This window comes from Scyliorhinus canicula, chromosome 10 (genome assembly GCF_902713615.1).
Source record: "Scyliorhinus canicula chromosome 10, sScyCan1.1, whole genome shotgun sequence".
NCBI lineage: Eukaryota > Metazoa > Chordata > Chondrichthyes > Carcharhiniformes > Scyliorhinidae > Scyliorhinus > Scyliorhinus canicula.
The window spans coordinates 176300164-176317612 of record NC_052155.1 but is presented as its reverse complement, the minus strand read 5'-3'; the positions used below and the strand labels follow the sequence as shown (position 1 = coordinate 176317612).

The window sequence follows — 17449 nt, the reverse complement described above, 5'->3', positions numbered from 1 at the left end:
ATAACTAAAGGATACTGTCTACAAGTAAGATTTGTTGGCACAACTATCAATTAAGCAAAAGTGTACAAATGCAGCAACTAGTAAATGGGCATTTAGTTCAAGCTACAAAATCTTCCATTTTAGATAGCATCTTCGCCCTCAGGATCTTGCAAAAGCAGCAGTCATTTTCCCGTCCCACATTAGCTAGGAATTCACATCAGCGTTGCACACATTGAGGCAGCTATCCAGCTGAGCCAGTGGACATCTACATTTGTTAATGCCACTCAACAACTTGCTAGGAATGCCCACGTGATCTAGAAAAGCCCCTATTGACAGCAAAGCAGCAAACCAACCCTTTGTGACAAGCAAGGTCAAAAACACTTGATATCGACATAGCAAGGCTATTAGTTGGAAGACCCCATTCCTAGGTACCTCAAGCTTAGCACTAAACTCTGAACAATGATCTGCTTCAATGATTAGATCATGAATGATGAGACTGAACAGCACATATGCAAAAATACATTACTGTATGATCCACAAGATATTTGCATTAAACAAGTACTGCCTTATAGTATCCTTGATGCACAACTGTTACTCAAACCAAATGGAGCAATCAGGGTACACGCACAACTTAAAACATGCATGACTTAAGGGTTTGACATTAAGAAACCATTTTTAAAAAAAGCTCCTTTGGCTCAATGATAGGGATCACCTGGGTCTGGATTTTGTAAGGCATGTCTTAGATCAGATATTGGATACCAGCATTTAACAGAATATGCAGCTGGCAGTTTGCGGGGGGGGGGGGGGGGGGGGGGGGGCAATGGGATCATATGAGCAACATTTGCAATGCACAGGGGCTTGCTTCACAACTCCCTAAAAGTCTGGAACTTACAAGAGCATCTGGTAATGGAAGCCTCCACTAGAGGTCCCCATGTAGTTGCTTCTTCCAAGCAATCTTAAGATTCATTACAAAGAATAATTGAATAGGGCTTCACTAATCTGACTGCTATTATTTCGTCCATCTTCCTGATAAGTAGCCATGCTGAGTCAGTGTCCAGTACCAGTGATATAGGAGAAAGGGAGACAGATAGGACTGCTACTTCCAGATGTACTTTGGATGCTTAAGACAGCAAAATATCTAAATAATGCTCCTTTATATCCAGAAGCTGCTGCCGTGTGAATTAATAACCTGGAAATAATTTGTAGAATCTTATAAAAGGAAACAGTTGTGCTAATGGAGCAACCATAAACCATTAAAAAAAATATTACTGCTATAATTGAACTAAGCTGGAAGTGTTCCATTCTTGGTTTAGAAGAAAACTCAATGAACTTGATTGTGAAAAAATAAATGTTGTGGGAATAAAATTATTGAGTGCTTTTCTGCCAGCAGAAGCAGAGCCTCAATTTGTCCATGACCAGCAATGCAGACCCTGGGATGGAGTTATCACCATAAGTTGAAGAGGGCAACCTGTGCTACAAAAGGTGCAAAGACATGAGCACCATTCTGTTCACAGGGTAAAAACAGCATGCCACTCAAATAAGTGATCATGATCCAGAAATACTAGTAAAGATCAGTAATTTTGATTTATGTGCAAGATAATCAGTCCCCTGACATTCCCCCAACTACTGCCACCCAAGTGGAATTTGATTTAGAATTTATTTGTTGAAATAAAACTGATTTCTGACCCAAATTCCACCATCCCCAAAGGCAATCCAGCTAATCTCGGTCATCACGGAATTTCAGTTGCTGTATTCTGAACACAACTTGTTTACTTAGATATTACCGTTTAATTGTGAAGAACAGGCATGAGGAGATGCAAGGCCTAATTATCCCATGAACACCTGCAATGTGACGTCAGGTCAATTTCTGCAACCTGAGCACGTGTATTCTGGTAGTGAGCCTGCCAGCTTAATTTTCCGAGAGGCAGCCAATTAGTAGAGAATTTGCTTTGGCAATCCAATGAAAGATGAAGAACAGTACATTGGTTGGGCTAAGTAGGGTCCAAATTACTGACCAACAGCCCCACTGGGAAAGGGAAGCAGTACTCATGCACGTGGACTGCGAGAGGGCGCCACAAGATAGAGGCACTCTCCTAAAGATCCAAATGGCAATTTAAAGCACGACTACCATTGGGGAGAGAATAAAATCAGGAATGTTCAAGAGATCAGAATTATACGAATGCAGATATCTCAGATGATTGTGGAGTTGGAGGATATTACAAAGATAGAAAAGAGAGGCCACGGAGGAATTTCAAAGAAAGGACAATTTTAACAGGACAATGTTTGACAACAGGCCAATGCAAGTACAAGTGGGGAAGGGTTTGGTGCGAGTTAGGACACGTTAACAAAATTTTGGATGACCTCAAGTTTATGAAGAATAGAATGAGGGGAGACCACATGTACGTTGTGATAGTCAAGTCTGAAAGTAACAAAGCCATGAACAAGAGTTTCAGCATCAGGTGAGCCGACATTGGGTAAAGTTGGGTGTTGTTAGAAGTGAAAAAAGGTGTTAATTTAAATACGTGGTTGGAAACCCCTCTCAGGGTCCATAAAATCATGGCTGTGAACAGTCATATGCTGGAATGTAATTATTTGGGTCATTCATAATATATTTTCCAGTGAGTGTTTTGTGCCTATGGCACAATAAACAGAATTTATACCTGCATGGTGCCCCGATTTCAAGCTAGTTATACACAAAGTTTTGATATTACATCAAACACTAACTTGCAAATTAAATGGCACATTAAACCTTGATGTAGCAGGAAACCTTGATGGAGCAGGAAAAAGGTAACTTACATGGAGCTTCAACTAGCCTCCATTCAGAATGGCGTATCTGGTCACTTCTGCTTTAAAAAAAAATATATGACCTTCTGATTGAACGAAACAGTGGAAACTGGGGGAAAGAATTCTCTTCATAGCAGCCATCAATCACAGTTTGCCACTTTTCAAGTTTTGCTCCAGAAATGTTACAATTGGTTACTGTCCTACTTCTCTTATCTTAGTCCCCTCCCCCAGCAGTACTTGGAATGAAATCCTTCCAAACACAACCACACCTAATACAATTTATGGAAGATATGCAAATCCTTTGTGATGTAAATTCTGATGATAGCGAGTGTGTTCATTGTATGAAGATCACCAATACATAAATTATATACACATGCATAAAATAAAATTGAAAAAATGTTTTTTTATGAAACAAATTGATTGTTGCTAATTCTGGCTAATGGGCCAGAAGGATCCCACATAAGTTTTGGCAGTCTTGGACAGGGGCCTAAAACACAAAATAAATTTAGCTCAAACTAAATCTCAGAGGCAAAGAAAGAATGATGTGGAAAGTAGAAGTGTCACACTGGTGCATTAAAGACCTCTTGAAGTCAGGCAGGAGGCTAAAAATCATGGTTCAATCAGGACAGCTGCTCACATCATGCCCAATTTGGTCACTGGATGCGAAAAGTGAAATAAATATTCTGTTCTCTAACATTAATAACCCTCCCTTTGGGTGAAGAAAAATAGGACTGCACTGAACCGGTTTTTTTTTCATTCCAGTGAGAATCTAATCCTTCTGCACTCTTTTGCTCATCATTCACTTATCATAAAGCCTTTTCTCAATACATGCTACATACAATGCAATGGCTGAATCACAATATCTTGGTTTTATTCAATGCCTTTTAGAAAAGTCTTCAGGTGCACAACTTGATCACACTATTGCAAGTCCAATAATCAATTATCAGCTCTTAGCTGTGCTGTCTCCACCCGGCAGTTTCATATTTAGTGGTCTGCAGTTCTAGCAATAGTGAAAACCACAGGCTGAACCATGTTTTGTAGGTTTAGGATTTGCCATCAAGACCCTTTTGAACAATATAAATGCTGAGAGCTAGTGCGCAAACATGGTCACTTCTGTACTTCAGGTCACAAGGCCAATGTGTAAATAAATGCTCTCTGATCTTATTGACATTTGTGGCCAAGTGCACTGACACCTAATATAACTCTAATTTATCCTTAATTAAGGTGGTAAAGAGCTTAGCTTCCCCCTTCATCACGAAGATTAATTTTTTTCCTCAACAAAAGCTGACCATACAAGGCCAAATCCATCCAACACAATTACTGCTTCTTAAATGCACAACCATTTCTTATACATCTGGGCAGGATATATGAAAAGGCTTTTCCAATTTGTGTTCTCAATCTCTTTTTCCATTGCAACTTCATTGGCCCCAATTACGACCAAGTTTTGTGCTCCTTTGAATATTATTCGTTTTTGTTAAGGTTGCAAATATGCAATCACAGACTTTTTCTCTCCCTTGCAAGATTCCATGGAATTTCTGATGCTAACTCATCCTCTCTTCAGCCCAACAAAACACCTCCCCCAACCTCTCGATTGAGGCTAGTCATCTCCCTCTTTCAAGTTGCAGAATTTCAAATGCAAGCCCTGTGCCACCCGAGTGAAAAATGAAACCAAAGATGGTTCAATCTTCTATATTTTCATTTTTGTGTGTTACGGTATGTGGCAGTGAGCAGTGTTGCTGTGAGCATATTGCAGGACGCCCAGAATTACACCGATGCCCATTCTGTCAGGTATGCCAAATGAAAATGAACTGCAGGTTACTCAACATGTAGAAAATACTGGTCTACCAGACCATTCAGACTGGGTTCATGGTGCAGGGCCACAACAAAGCAACAGTTCTGTTGCAATAAAGGCTCCCAAATGGAACTGATGTTTTTTTTCCATGAGTCAACACAATGCAAACAAATGCTTCTGCTTCATTGGAAGAGACCCCAGATGGTGACCAAAGTTCATCTTTCCCTGTGATCACCAGGAATTTTATACTGCCTTTACCTTCTTGCTCTTCCAAGTTAAATGTACAAAACCACGAGCAAGATGCTGAAGATATCATTAACTCATTCAGCTCCTGCACATGACAGGCATAGGTCTAAATTGCTGCTGGAGAAGGACAACTCATATTGGGACAGAGTCAGCAGACCTTAGGCCACACCAATCACAGTAACAACTGATTAGATAGTCATATTTACAGTCCAACCCACCCTATCCCAAAATTAGGTTTCTTGGGATATGGTAATGACATTGTTGTTTGGGAAAGAGGGAGGGGGAGAAACCCTCAGAAAAGAACATTCCCCATCCTTATCACCACGTTTTGCAGGGGTAAGAAAGGTTCAAATAAAACTAACAAGATCAACAATGGATAAAATACTCAAACACATGTTTTTTTTAAAGTACAAATTTTTGCATCAATTTTCCTTTCGTCCCCTCTGCCAAGCGTTGAGAATTTCAAATGTCAAAAACATATGAAGGCTGCCACATCGGCAGTCAACATAATACAAAACTAGTCTCCTTCATCTGTCATGTGAACTTGACATTTCTGCAATTAAGCCCTCGGTCATCAATAAACATATGCATTTACTGCTAAGTACTCCAAACATTTCCCCACCAAAAATTTAGAAGCTCTTTTAAATGCGACTTACAATAAGACAAACAAAATTCCACTGTATCTGAGGTTTGTAGTACATGTTTATAACAAATCTTGCCCAATTTGACAGACCGTGTTTAAGGCTGAAATATTTCCCATCACAGGGAAAAAAAATAAAATGATTTGATCATACTGACAGCCATAACAAATTATGTTATATTTGCCTCAAAGGCAGCCATGTTCATTTCACAATTATTGGCATATTATTTCCAGCGTGGCTGAAGAATGCTCAGAGTCATCTGCACAGCACAATCACATCTTGCACAGATCAACTCTAGTGTCTTAAGATGATAACAAATGGGAATAACAATAGGCTATTTGGCCCTTCAAGCCTGCTCTGCTATTCAATAAGATCATGGCTGATCTGATCATGAACTAAAATCTACTTTCCTGTCTGACCCTTATAATCCTTCGTAGATCAAAAATTTGCCCAACTCAGCCTTGAATATGTTCAATGACCCAGCCTCGACTGCTCTCTGGAATAAAAAAAAGACCTAGATTAATGACTACTATATTCTTTAGTGTGCTTGATAGACTGCTCAAAAATATTTTTTTGCACCATTGCACCGCACAACCTCTAAAATACAACTACGTATATAGGAATTCTTATTGTAACTTTTGATATCAAATTCATATTAAACAAAGTCTTGTGACCAGTGAAATTATACTACACCAGGCATACTTGACAAGTGGGTACTTGTCCTCCTAGGAAACACCAAAATTGTTGAATGCTTGGAACTGACACTACCTCAATAATGTTAATTGTACCACAGTTCCAGGTATATTTGGTTCTCCATCTAGACCTGGAAATAACTTAGGTTTTAGGTTATGTGGGGTAGTATTTACCCATAATTTTGAACCAAAACTGTCCTATAAACCTCAGCATTTCTATTTTCTACTGTTTAAATCAAATCTTTTAAGTAGTGAGCAATGTAATGGACACATTTGAAGATACAAAATGAAATTTGAAGAGTGGAAAGAAGAATTTAAAGTTCATTACATATGCCTTTGTCCTCTTTCTTCTCCCAAAGTGCATCATCTTGCACTTATCAGGGTTAAATACCTTCTGCCACTGCTCTGCCCATCCGTCCAACCCATCTATATCTTCCTGTAACCTTCGACCCTCTTCTTCACTGTTAACCACCCTACCAATCTTGGTGCCATCTGCAAACTTACTCATCATTCCTCCCACGTTCTCATCTATATCATAGAGCTTCTACTTTCTCAGTCTCCCATGTGGGACTTTGTAAAAAGGTTTTGCCAAAATCCATATAAACCACATAACTGCACATCCTTCATCCACAGATTCGATCACTTTATCAAAGAATTCTATCAAATTTGTTAGGCATGGCCACCCTCTGACAATGTCATGCTGACTATCCCTAATCAACCCACGCCTTTCCAAGTGGAAATTATTTCTCTCCACCAGAACGTTCTCCAATAGTTTCCCTATCCCTGACATAAGACTCAGTCACTAATTCCCTGGTTTATCTCTACCATCCTTCTTGAAAATTGGAACAGCATTAACTGTTCTCCAGTCCACTGGCACTTTCCCTGTGGCCAGAGAGAAATTAAAAACTTGCATCAGCGTCCCTGCAATATCCTGCCTGGCCTCCCACAGCAGCATGGGATTCCTCCGGGCTTAGGGGGGCCTATTTTTAAGCCTGTCAAAGCCTCCAATACCTCCTCACTTCCTATGTCAAACTGCTCAAGGTCCCCACAGTCCCATTTCCTGAATTCTGTTCCTACCTCCTCCTTCTGAGTGAAAACCAATGAAAAGTAGTAATTTAACACCGTAGCAATGTCCTGCGACTTCATACACAGATTGCCCTCTTGGTCTCTATAGGGCCCTACTCTTTCCCTAGTTAACCTCTTCCCTTAATGTAATGTATTTATAGAATATCTTAGGGTTCTCCCCAATCTTATTCGCAAGTCCTTTTTCATATCCCCTTTTTGGCAGCATTAATATAGTTACTCATCAGAACAGCCTTCTGCAAACACATAGATTGGGGTACCAACAGTGATATCAAGAAGAATGCTTTTGCATGATTAGCAAACGTATGCTCTTGCTAGTCCCCGAGAATGTCAGCCCTTGACATAAGTAATTGAATCGTACATATTTATTTTCCTTCTTTACCACAGATAAGATCATTCAGCCTCCAAACGTTGACAGTCAGCTAGCAGAGTGGATAATGAGGGCTTTGAAGATGAGGTTTAATCCACAATTTAAGAATGCTCAGAGGGTCATATCGTTTACTTCACCTTTTGCAGAGAGAAGAATGGAATATATTGTTGGAGTCGGGTTTATAGACAGATTTCCCAAAGCGCTTTTTCACAGCTTATTTTCAAGGGCAGCACGGTAGCATAGTGGTTAGCACAAATGCCTCACAGCTCCAGGGTCCCAGGTTCGAATCCCGGCTTGGGTCACTGTCTGTGTGGAGTCTGCACGTTCTCCCTGTGTGTGCGTGGGTTTCCTCCGGGTGCTCCGGTTTCCTCCCACAGTCCAAAGATGTGCAGGTTAGGTGAATTGGCCAGGCTAAATTGCCCTCAGGGTCCAAATTGCCCTTAGTGTTAGGTGGGGTTACTGGGATAGGGTGGAGGTATGGGCGTGGGTAGGGTGCTCTTTCCAAGAGCCGGTGCAGACTCGATGGGCCGAATGGCCTCCTTCTGCACTGTAAATTCTATGACTGTATAAATGCACTGCTGTAAATCTCAATTTTTGGCACAACGAGAAGAATTTGTGAATTGCCATTCAAAATGACATTTTCAGAGATAATATGATTATTCTTTGGTTATATGGTTATAGAATCATAGAATTTAGTGCAGAAAAAGGCCATTTGGCCCATCGAGTCTGCACCAGCTCTGGAAAGTGCACCCTACTTAAGCTCATACCTCCACTTATCCCCGTAACCCAGTAACCCTCCCACCTAACGTTTTTGGACACTATGGCCAAACCTGCACAACTTTCGGATTGTGGGAGGAAACCGGAGCACCCAGGGAAACAAATGCAGACATGGAGAGAATGTGCAGACTCCGCACAGACAGTGACCCAAGCCTGGAATCTAACCCGGGTCCCAAGTGCTGTGAAGCAACAATGCTAACCACTGTGCTACCATGCCGCCCTCTTGATTCAGGGGTCAGTGGTTTCTGGGATCTATCTGAACAACAATTCTGCATTATTTCAGGACTACCTTTGGTGGACAGAAGCTAGCAAAATAAATTCAAGCTGCAGCAGGTAGTAACACAGTGATGTCAACAGGCCTCAAGGTCGAAGGCAGGAAACTGGAAGGATCATTACTGCTTTTACAGGTAACGAAAAAGAACATGCTTGTGAGCAGGAGGCAGCACAGTTGGAATGGGGGCTGGAGATGATGATCAGCAACTTATGTGACTTTGGGCTATTGTAGTGTGGGAGGAGGAACAGTGAGTTTCAGGGAGATTGATGCCTTTTTTCGTAATGCTGCCGGGGTCCCAGTCTGTATGCTTTTATTTTTTTGATGTTTTCTGCATTAAAAACATTATGTAAATGCAAGTTGTTCATTCTGCCAGATTGTCTTCACAGTACAAGTGCGCTCATTGCATGGGTCATGCTGGAAGGTGAGCCGCAACAGCACGAGTGGTTCTTTGTACTATAAAAGTGTTAAAAGCATCAGGAAATGGGTGGTTCATATACATTCTTGGGTTAACTGGACCATGCGGGGAGGAGTAAAGCGAAGATCAAGAATTGTGGCCGTTCCAATGATTACAAATGGATGGCTATATCTGCGATTTTTTTTCTTGAATTTTGTATTTGTATCAAGTTTTATATTTCATTTTTGGAGTATTAGCAATAAACTGTTAGAAGCAGCCCAGTGGCGCAGTGGTTGCCTATAGCACGGAGGACCCGGGTTCGATCCCGGCCCCGGGTCAGCGTGGAGTTTGCATATTCTCCGTGTCTGCATGGGTTTCACCCCCACAGCCCAAAGGTTAGGTAGATTGGCATGCTAAATTGCCCCTTAATTGGATTAAAAAATAATTGGGTACTGTCATGATATGCAAACATGCAGCTAATGAACACACAGAATAGGACATGACCAATGAACAATCAGGACACTCAGGGGTGGTATCTCACTATAAAAGGGATGAGGCACTCACACCCCGCCTGCTTCCACAGACCAACATCGACAGAGTAAGAGAGGGACACACCCCAGCACATGGCTTAGAGCAAGGCTGGTTCAGTCAGACTGAGTTACTACATTTAGATTAGCAGAGTGTCGAACTCATTGAGAACTGTGCTAATAGTTCAATAAAACACATTGAACTCACTTCAAAGTCTGGAGCATCTTCTACTTAAAACTGCATCAAGTGGCAGCTTATGTTATTCCAAATTACATAACACAACACTCTCAATTTATTTTTCAAAAGCAATAAACTGTTATGGCAGCAGTTAATTCCAAATTATTTTTGCTGACATGTGATGAAGAAAAAACTCAAACCAGAGTGTGAACTGGATACTTTTGCTGCTATTCACTTGAATAAGCAAAAGTCCTGATATGGTTGCAAGACCTGGACCCTTGGAAGGCTGATAAGAGAATTACAGCTATTGAAATGTGTCAAAGTATCATGAGTGTCTGCTGGACAGGATGAAGAGCCCATTTCCACAGGGAAATTAAAGTAAAGCATCTCAGACATTTAGTTGAAGTGATGCGGAAATTTTAAAAATATGACCACTGGAAAGGCAGGTTAAGTCTCCTGTTGGTGACAAAAGGTGGTGAAACATCAGGTCACATCGGAGGTGGACTGGATAGGTGGACTTCATAAAAAACTGGATGAAGGGAGGAATGACAGCAGCTGCAGAATTGCGGTGAACAGGAAGATGCATATATCCCCTCATGGACTATATCAATCCAGTTAGCCAAAACCGTTCTAAACACTTAGCCAAAGAAAACTCATTTGACACAGCGCAACCATCCAATGCAGAGAAAATTCTAATACTATATGTTACACCTGATAATCTATTGCCTCCAAAAAAACACACTTTTCTAACTCCCTAATAGAATAATGTGTGACACTGATTTAATGTGGGCGGTACGGTAGCACAGTGGTGTTGCTTCACAGCTCCAGGGTTCCAGGTTCGATTCCCGCCTTGGGTCACTGTCTGTCATGTTCTCCCCATGTCTGCGTGGGTTTCCTCCGGGTGCTCCGGTTTCCTCCCACAGTCCAAAGATGTGCAGGTTAGGTGGAGTGGCCATGCTAAATTGCCCCTTAGTGTCCAGGGATGTGCAGGTTAGGTTATGAGGTTACGGGGATAGTGGAAGTGTGGACTTACGCAAGTTGCTCTTTCCAAGGGCCAGTGCAGACTCGACGGGCCAAATGGCTTCCTTCTGCATTGTAAATTCTATGATTCTATGGTTGTGGTCTTTAAATTTAAACACCAAGAAATCAGGTTCAATCCCAGGTCTGTTAGTTAATTTTAACTGAATGGGAGTAATGCATTCCAACTGGCTCCAGCATGCCACAGCCCACGGACCCCAATTACTATGCTGTCATATTTGAAGTGTGTAAATAGGGTATGCACTCTGGTTACCACTCTTATTTGAACAGGAAAGGGTTCTGCAATTCGATTTGCATTGCTTATAAAAACAATATTCCTGAGAGAGGGATAAACAAAACTAAAATGGAACAGGTTTAAACAAAACAGCTGAGCTTGTGCGCTGACGAGGAGTCAATTCTGTACACAATATGTGTTTCATGCTTCCTGTATTCAAAGCTTCACAAAACAAAATTAGTGTGGACGTGCAGTTTTGATAGAATTGGAGATGATGGGTGAGAAAGGCAGAGAAGGGTGCAAGAAAAAAAGAAGAAATACTGGCATCAAGCAGCGGAAAAAAACCAAGAGCATTACACACACTGGCAATATTTCATGGCTCAGTGCCAAAAATCAAGCTTTTGATCTTAAAAATTTCAGGCCATACTGAAACAAATCAATGCCACAATAATTTAAAACATCTTAGATAGAAGCAATCAATTGAGAGTACTTAAAAATAGGTTGGAATGGCTCAAAGTGCCCTTTAGATTTCTTTTCCAAGTCAGTCTCTGAAGAAGCAATGCGAGTATCTAGCAACCAGCCATTTTCCCAGTATGTAGGTCACACGCTTAAACAAAGCAGCAGCCTGCAGAGTACTACACCAGGGTGAAAGCAAATTAACGAAAGCAAACTTCTTACGGCATTATAAATGGTAAACTGTGTATAGGTTACAATACATGGAAACCTACATGCAATGTGCAAAATGTTTAAATGCAATGTATACCAGATAATAAATTTAACATACCCCATAAACACCAAAAATGACTTTCAACCAGGCATAAAAGATACAGGCTTTTTACTGTACAGACCAAGGACTGTAATTTCTTCTTGGGCATTCATTTTGTAAGTCTGACCATTTTGCAGCTTGCAAACTGAACTCTAAACGGATATGCGACTTTGCCTGGGATTGTTGTATTTTCCCCGCAGAGTTTGGCTTTGCAATGCAGTTTGCAAGCCGTGAACCAGTACTGGAGGAGTGTAGAGGCAGGCTGCTGAGCAGGCAAGCAACGGACCTCAGAGCCAGCACCACAGTTCCAGTACTTCCAATTAATTTTGATCAAGGATATTTAAAATGATTGTGGCATTAATTTGCTTCAGCATAGTTAAAATGCCCTAAACCTCACCCTTCACCCCCATCACCACCCCACGCACTCCAATTTATCTTTCATAGCCACTCACCCAGCATCCATCATGTATTTATAGATTCCATGCAATATCAATGGAAAATATCTAACAGTCCTTGAAATAAAATAAACCTCTCAATAGAATAAAAGCTTTCATCAATCAAACACACCATCATTGATAAGAATTAATCATTCTGCCATGTGGGTACAAAAATACTTGTAGTCCTATTAGCTCGTGTTAACAAACTCAAAACCATCTCTAAGTCACAGTCTATTATAACCTCTCAAAAACTTTCATTCTCAGATGAATGGAACGCCTAATGTGTTGCAACCCAGCAGTACTTGAAGTTCAGCCAAGTATTCATAATAGTCACAGTAGTCCAAAATATTGAGTACTCTGCAATGGAAACAAAGTGCTCATTCCAACTTCTAAGCAGAGTTCCTGTCAATCAATTGAATGGAACAGGTGGCTAGATATTTTTCAGGTGTCACAAAAAGGATTTTTAAACAAAAAAAAAATCAGACAGGACTGTCACGCCATGTAAATCACAGTATAAAGATGACAGCACAGCGTGACAGGGAATTTCATAACATTATCACTGCATTATTGTATAATTTAAATGGAGAATGGACAATGTAAAGATCAATTAACCTTTGCACGAGAGATCCCCTGGAAGAACCATTGTATTAAAAATGCAGACATCTCCATTACAATATAGTACTGAAAAGTGATATTTTGTTGCAAAACATTTTTTCAGAATGTTGCCGACGCCTCAGCAAGTTTCCCATTTTCGTGACAACTCTCTATCTTAGCTTGCTTTTAATGGGCTTCCAAAACCCCACACCACCAGGCAAAAATAGAATGTGGGAGGAAATCTGGCCTGGGTAAGGATGGAGGTGCTTTTTGCACATTACCTTTGTCCAACACATAAAAAGGCCAGTGGAAAATGGCATGGGGACGGGAATGTGGAGGAAAATTGGATTTCCTCCCCCCAAAAACATCAAAGTGTGGCCAATAGCACATCTTCACACTCAGATAAACATTCAGCTCCAAAGGTCTAAACAGAATACAACTGCATAAAGCAAAGTAGGTGCTGGAAGTCTGAAGCAGAAACCTGAAATTTGGGGAAATATAGACTAGATCTGTCAGCATTTGTGAAGAAAACAGGTAAGTGTACATTAAAGATCCAGACCCTTTCCCTGAACATATGTGGATGGTACAGTGGCATGCACTGCTGCCTCATAGCACCTGGGACCTGGGTTTGATTCGGACCTTGGGTGACTGTCTGTTTGGAGTTTGCACATGCTTCCCGTGTCTGGGTTTCCTCTGGATGCTCCGGTTTCCTCTCAGTCCAAAGATTGGACCTAGGCTAGGGAGCTCTTTCAGAGGGTTGGTGCAGACTCTATGGGCCGAATGGCCTTCTGCACCATAGCGATTCTATGAAATGCAAGCTCCTGTTCTTTCCACAGATGTCAACTGACCTGCTAGTTTCCGGTTTTCGCAATATAAGTTGGGCCGTTACAATAGTGTATGTATCAAATGTAGCTGCAGAACGGATTTATTAACTCTTGATATTGAAGTTTACAATGTATTATGTGTGTATACATGTACCTAAATAAAAGCTTTGCTTGGTATCCCTAACCTAATTCACCATAGTTTATCAAAACATTCTTCTACATTGGTCTTGAATCCATAAACGTGCCATTTATGAAAACATATGGCTTGTTAATTGGAAATGTAACACCATCACATATGTAGAGCAGTACTTTGAAATTGTGCTCAAAGCAGCATTCCCAATAGAGGGAAAGGGGGAAGCAGCTCCTTCATTATTCCTACAGTTAATCAAATGACGTTATGGGTTTAAGGCTTCAAAGTAATCATTAGCATACTGAAAATTATGCAGTCCCTCTCCACATTACATTTCAATCTGAACAGGAAATACATTTCCTTTCCTTAGATTATTTATAAAGGGAATGCTGATTTTCTCAATTTATAGGAGCAACAATTGTGAATATTCAAAACAGGAAATTTAAATTTGCAACTATAAAGTGGTGACTGTAAAAATTATTTAGGTTAATGATGTAAGTATCAGCATCTGTTGGTTTGGAATTGTAGTTCAACAGCCATTATTTTGGGCAGCTCTGTTAATCTTGATTTCTCGGTCAAATGTAACATCACAGACTTCATGCACCACCCAGTACTAATAAGGTGCCATGACAGGTTCACAAAGTGATGCAGTGTCTATCTGCTAAACTATTTTTTGAATGGTTTCCGCTAAAATTAAAAGGGAAAATTAGGCCATTTTAGCCTCTTTCCCTCCTACCTCTGTTCATTTTTACAAATGAGAGGGGCCATATTGTTGGAGAGGACAGTGTGAAACAGACTGGTAAGCTCAAGGAGATACTTGTTAGGAAGGAAGATGTGTTGGGAATTTTGAAAAACTTGAGGATAGACAAGTCCCCCGGGCCTGACGGTATATAATCCAAGGATTCTATGAGAAGCAAGAGATGAAATTGCAGAACCGTTGACAATGATCTTTTTGTCTTCACTGTCAACAGGGGTGGTACCAGGATATTGGCGAGTGGCGAATGTCGTGCCCCTGTTCAAAAAAGGGAATAGGGATAACCCTGGGAATTACAGGCCAGTTAGTCTTACTTCAGTGGTAGGCAAAGTAATGGAAAGGGTACTGAAGCATAGGAGTTCTGAGCATCTGGAAAGATACTGCTTGATTAGGGATAGTCAGCACGGATTTGTGAGGGGTAGGTCTTGCCTCACAAGTCTTATTGAATTCTTTGAGGAGGTGACCAAGCATGTGGATGAAGGTAAAGCAGTGGATGTGGTGTACATGGATTTTAGTAAGACATTTGATAAGGTTGCCCATGGTAGGCTTATGCAGAAAGTAAGGAGGCATGGGATAGTGGGAAATTTGGCCAGTTGGATAATGAACTGGCTAACCGATAAAGTCAGTGGTGGTGGATGGCAAATATTCAGCCTGGAGCCCAGTTACCAGTGGCGTACCACAGGGATCTGGGTCCTCTGCTGTTTGTGATTTTCATTAGTGACTTGGATGAGGGAGTTGAAGGGTGCGTCAGTAAATTTGCAAACGATACGAAGATTGGTGAAGTTGTGGACAGTGAGGGGGGCTGTTGTCAGCTCCAAAGAGACATAGATAGGATGCAGAGCTGGGCTGAGAAGTGGCAGATGGAGTTTAAACCTGAAAAGTGAGAGGTTGTCCATTTTGGAAGGACAAATATGAATGCGGAATGCAGGGTTAATAGTAGGGTTCTTGGAAATGTGGAGGAGCAGAGAGATCTTGGGGTCTATGTTCACAGATCTTTAAAAGTTGCCACTCAAGTGGATAGAGCTGTGAAGAAGGCCTATGGTGTGCTAGCGTTCATTAGCAGAGGGATTGAATTTAGAGCCGTGAGGTGATGATGCAGCTGTACTAAGCCACATTTGGAGTAGTGTGTGCAGTTCTGGTCGCCTCATTTTAGGAAGGATGTGGAAGCTTTGGAAAAGGTGCAAAGGAGATTTATTAGGATGTTGTCTGGAATGGAGAGTAGGTCTTACGAGGAAAGGTTGAGAGTGCACGGCCTTTTCTCATTAGAACGCAGAAGGATGAGGGGCGACCTGATAGAAGTTTATAAGATGATCAGGGGAATAGATAGACAGTCAGAGACTTTTTTCCCTGGGTGGAACAAAACCAGGGGGACATAAATTTAAGGTGAATGATGGAAGATATAGGGGGGGAATGTCAGAGGTAGGTTCTTTACCCAGAGAGTAGTGGGGGCATGGAATGCACTGCCCGTGGAAGTAATTGAGTCGGAAACATTAGGGACCTTCATGCGGCTATTGGATAGGTACATGGATTATGGTAGAATGATGGGGTGTAGATTAATTTGTTAATCTAGGACAAAAGTTCGGCACAACATCGTGGGCCAAAGGGCCTGTTCTGCGCTGTATTTATCCATGTTCTATTTCTTTTAAAATTGGGACACCCAGTTAACATGGCTTATGCTGTACTTCAGGAGAATACAATAGTTGAAAACATTAGGAGAGAAGGAGATGTAAATCTTAAAGTAATGATTAAGCAATTCCACACTTTTTTTGAATTTGTTCACAGTATGTGGGTGTCACTGGCAAGGCCAGCATTTATTGCCCATCCTCAACTACCCTTGGAAAGTAGAAGTGAACCTCTACAGTCCACATGGTGCAGATAGTCCCACAATGCTGTTGGTTTGGGAGTTTCAGGATTTTGACTCTGTGACAGTGAAAGAACAACAATATTTCCAGGAGTCAGAATAGTGTGTGACCTGAAAGGGAACTTGCAAGAGGTGTTCCCATGAACCAACTGCCCTTGCCATTCGAGGTGACAGAGGTCAAAGGTTTGGGAGTTGCGGTTAAAGAAGCCTTGGTGAACTGCTGCAGTGCAATTTATGAATGGTACATCCTGCAGGCGAGTTGTCCAGTAGTGGGGAGGAGAAAAAGCTCAAAGAGATGCCAATCAAGCAGGCTGCTTTGTCCAAAAGAGTGCCAAACTTCTTCAGTGTTGTTGAAGATGCACTCAAAGAGAACAAAATTTATATAGTGCCTTCAATGTAATGAAACATCTCAAGGCACTTAGAAGAGCATTTTAAAAGTATGACACGGAGCCATGCAAGGATATATTTGGCCAAGATTTGGATCATCTGACCTAAGAGATAGGTTTTAAGGAGTGTCTTAAAGGAAGAAAGTGAGGTAGAGAGGCAGAGAGTGGAAAGAAAGTATTCCAGACGTGGGGCCCAGGCAATTGAATACATGGCCACCAATAGTGGAACAATCAAAACAAGGAATGCTCAAAAAGCCAGAATTAGAAGAGTGCAGATGTCTCAGAAGGTTCTGGGGTTGGAGCAGATAACAGAGGTAGGGAGGTTCAAGGCCATTAGAGGGATTTGAAAACAAAGATGAGTTTTTAAAATCCAAATAGATTATCCAGGAGCTAATGTAGGTGAATGAGTACAGGAGTGTCAGGGAACTTGCTACGAACGAAGACACAAGAGAAGTTTTGGATGACTTCAAGTTTATGAAGAATGAGGGATCAGCCAATAATGCAATCAAATAGTCATCCAGGGTAGTGGAGATCATTCCACCACACTCCTAATATTTTCCTTGTGGATTGTGGACAGGTTTCAGGGAGTCAGGAGATGGACAATGTGCTGCAGAATATGCAACCCTTGACCAGCTCCTGCACGTATAGCATTTATGAGGCTGCTCTAGTTAAGTTTCTGGTGAATGGTGACCACACCTAGAATGTTGA

At 41.3% G+C, this 17449-nt stretch overlaps 1 protein-coding gene across 20 annotated transcripts in view; it reads right to left on the bottom strand.

Annotated features, from left to right (window-relative positions):
- Nucleotides 1-17449, bottom strand: part of LOC119972793 (protein MTSS 1-like) — a 183470-nt gene that overhangs the window by 96558 nt on the left and 69463 nt on the right. The window contains exon 1 of one of the 20 annotated variants that reach the window (XM_038810189.1): nucleotides 11774-11955. The exons of the other annotated variants lie outside the window; for them this stretch is intronic. Within the exon in view, the coding sequence (XP_038666117.1) occupies nucleotides 11774-11864 (91 nt within the window). The 5' untranslated portion in view covers nucleotides 11865-11955. Of the gene's footprint in view, nucleotides 1-11773; nucleotides 11956-17449 lie in introns of those variants that run through there. 20 annotated transcript variants of the gene reach the window in all.